Source organism: Coregonus clupeaformis, chromosome 8 (assembly GCF_020615455.1).
Source record: "Coregonus clupeaformis isolate EN_2021a chromosome 8, ASM2061545v1, whole genome shotgun sequence".
In the NCBI taxonomy this organism is placed as follows: Eukaryota; Metazoa; Chordata; class Actinopteri; order Salmoniformes; family Salmonidae; genus Coregonus; species Coregonus clupeaformis.
The window spans coordinates 40,542,601-40,543,966 of record NC_059199.1 but is presented as its reverse complement, the minus strand read 5'-3'; the positions used below and the strand labels follow the sequence as shown (position 1 = coordinate 40,543,966).

The following is a 1,366-nucleotide window of genomic DNA, read 5'->3' as shown; positions in this document are numbered from 1 at the left end:
TTGGTTGACTTGTTTGTCAATTAGAGTGTGGAGGGTGTAAATGTGGTCTGTTGTATGATAATTTAAAAAAAATCCAATCTGGCTTCTGCTCAGGATGTTGTGTTCATCAAGGACATTTTGTAGTCTGCTATTTATGATTTATGATATTTATGATCTCTCTCTCTCTCTCTCTCGCGCTCTCTCTCTCTCTCTCGCGCTCTCTCGCTCTCGCTCTCTCGCTCTCGCTCTCTCGCTCTCGCTCTCTCTCTCTCCATGTCTCTCCTCTCAGATGGCCCTGGCTGGGATTGGGGTCAGTGAATGTGCCCCTATTGTCTCTGGATGTAGCGTCGTGAGGTAGCCCAGATGGCTTTTGGACCTTTATGTCCTGTGGCTTTTTCCATAGTGGGCACCGTGTGTTGTCTGGTTGCCAGGGTAGGACTTGCTTTGTATTTCCCACTCGCTCGCTCGCTCTCTCTCTCTCTCTCTCTTTCTCTCTCTCTCTCTCTCTCTCTCTCTCTCTCTCTCTCTCTCTTGCTCTCTCTCTCTCTCTCTCTCTGTCTCCCCCCCACCCCCCCGTGTGAGTATGTCTTTGTGTATGCTTGCAAATGTTAGCGTGTGTGTGTTAGTGTGTGTGTATTTATTTCAGGGTGTATAAGCCTATGTGTGGGTGTATTTATTTCAGGGTGTATAAGCCTATGTGTGGGTGTGTTGAAGGGTGTGTATATTTAGGTTTGTCTTTGCTCTCTCATCCTACATGTTATCCCCGGTGTTGCCAGCCTGCACAGGGAGAGGCAGGGAGTGAAGGAGAGAGGGAGGGATGGAGGGAAGGAGGGGGAGAGAGAGAGAGAGACAGAGATAAAGCCCCTTGAATTGAATTGGGGGGGGGGGATTATCTCCTTTCATCATCCGTCGGCTCCTTTGAGCAGGAGCTCAGGAATGCCAGGACCTCACTCCTCCCTCCCTCCCTCCCTCCCTCCCTCCCTCCCTCCCTCCCTCCCTCCCTCCCTCCCTCCTTTATCCTCCTTCATTGACAGGGAAGAAAGGGAACTCTACTCTACAGAGAAGAGATGTGGGGGTTTAGGACAGATTAACTCTACCCTCTGACACACTTAGAACTGACAACTCTGTGGTCTTGGGTGTCCCATAGTCCCATTCTCCGATACTCCAACATATTTTGGCGAGTTAGTTGTTGAAGTCTCCTTTCAATGTGTATAGCTGACTGGTTGAGAAATGATTTATTTGATCTATTTCCTTTCCATTTTGTCTATTCAGCTCTACATGTTTTCCTTCCACCCATCTGTCTTTCTATCAATCCATTCATCCATCAGTTATTCTGTCTATCTGTCCACTCTTCTGTCAATCTCTCCTTTATCCTTCCTTGTCTGTC

General features: G+C 48.2%; 1 protein-coding gene across 1 annotated transcript in view; it reads left to right on the top strand.

The window, feature by feature from the left end:
- The first annotated feature begins 284 nt into the window (after positions 1 to 284).
- LOC121572946 overlaps positions 285 to 1,366 on the top strand; it is a 31,537-nt gene continuing 30,455 nt past the window's right edge. Inside the window, exon 1 of the mRNA XM_041884984.2 lies at positions 285 to 411. Within this exon, the coding sequence (XP_041740918.1) occupies positions 360 to 411 (52 nt within the window). The 5' untranslated portion in view covers positions 285 to 359. The remainder of the gene's footprint in view (positions 412 to 1,366) is intronic.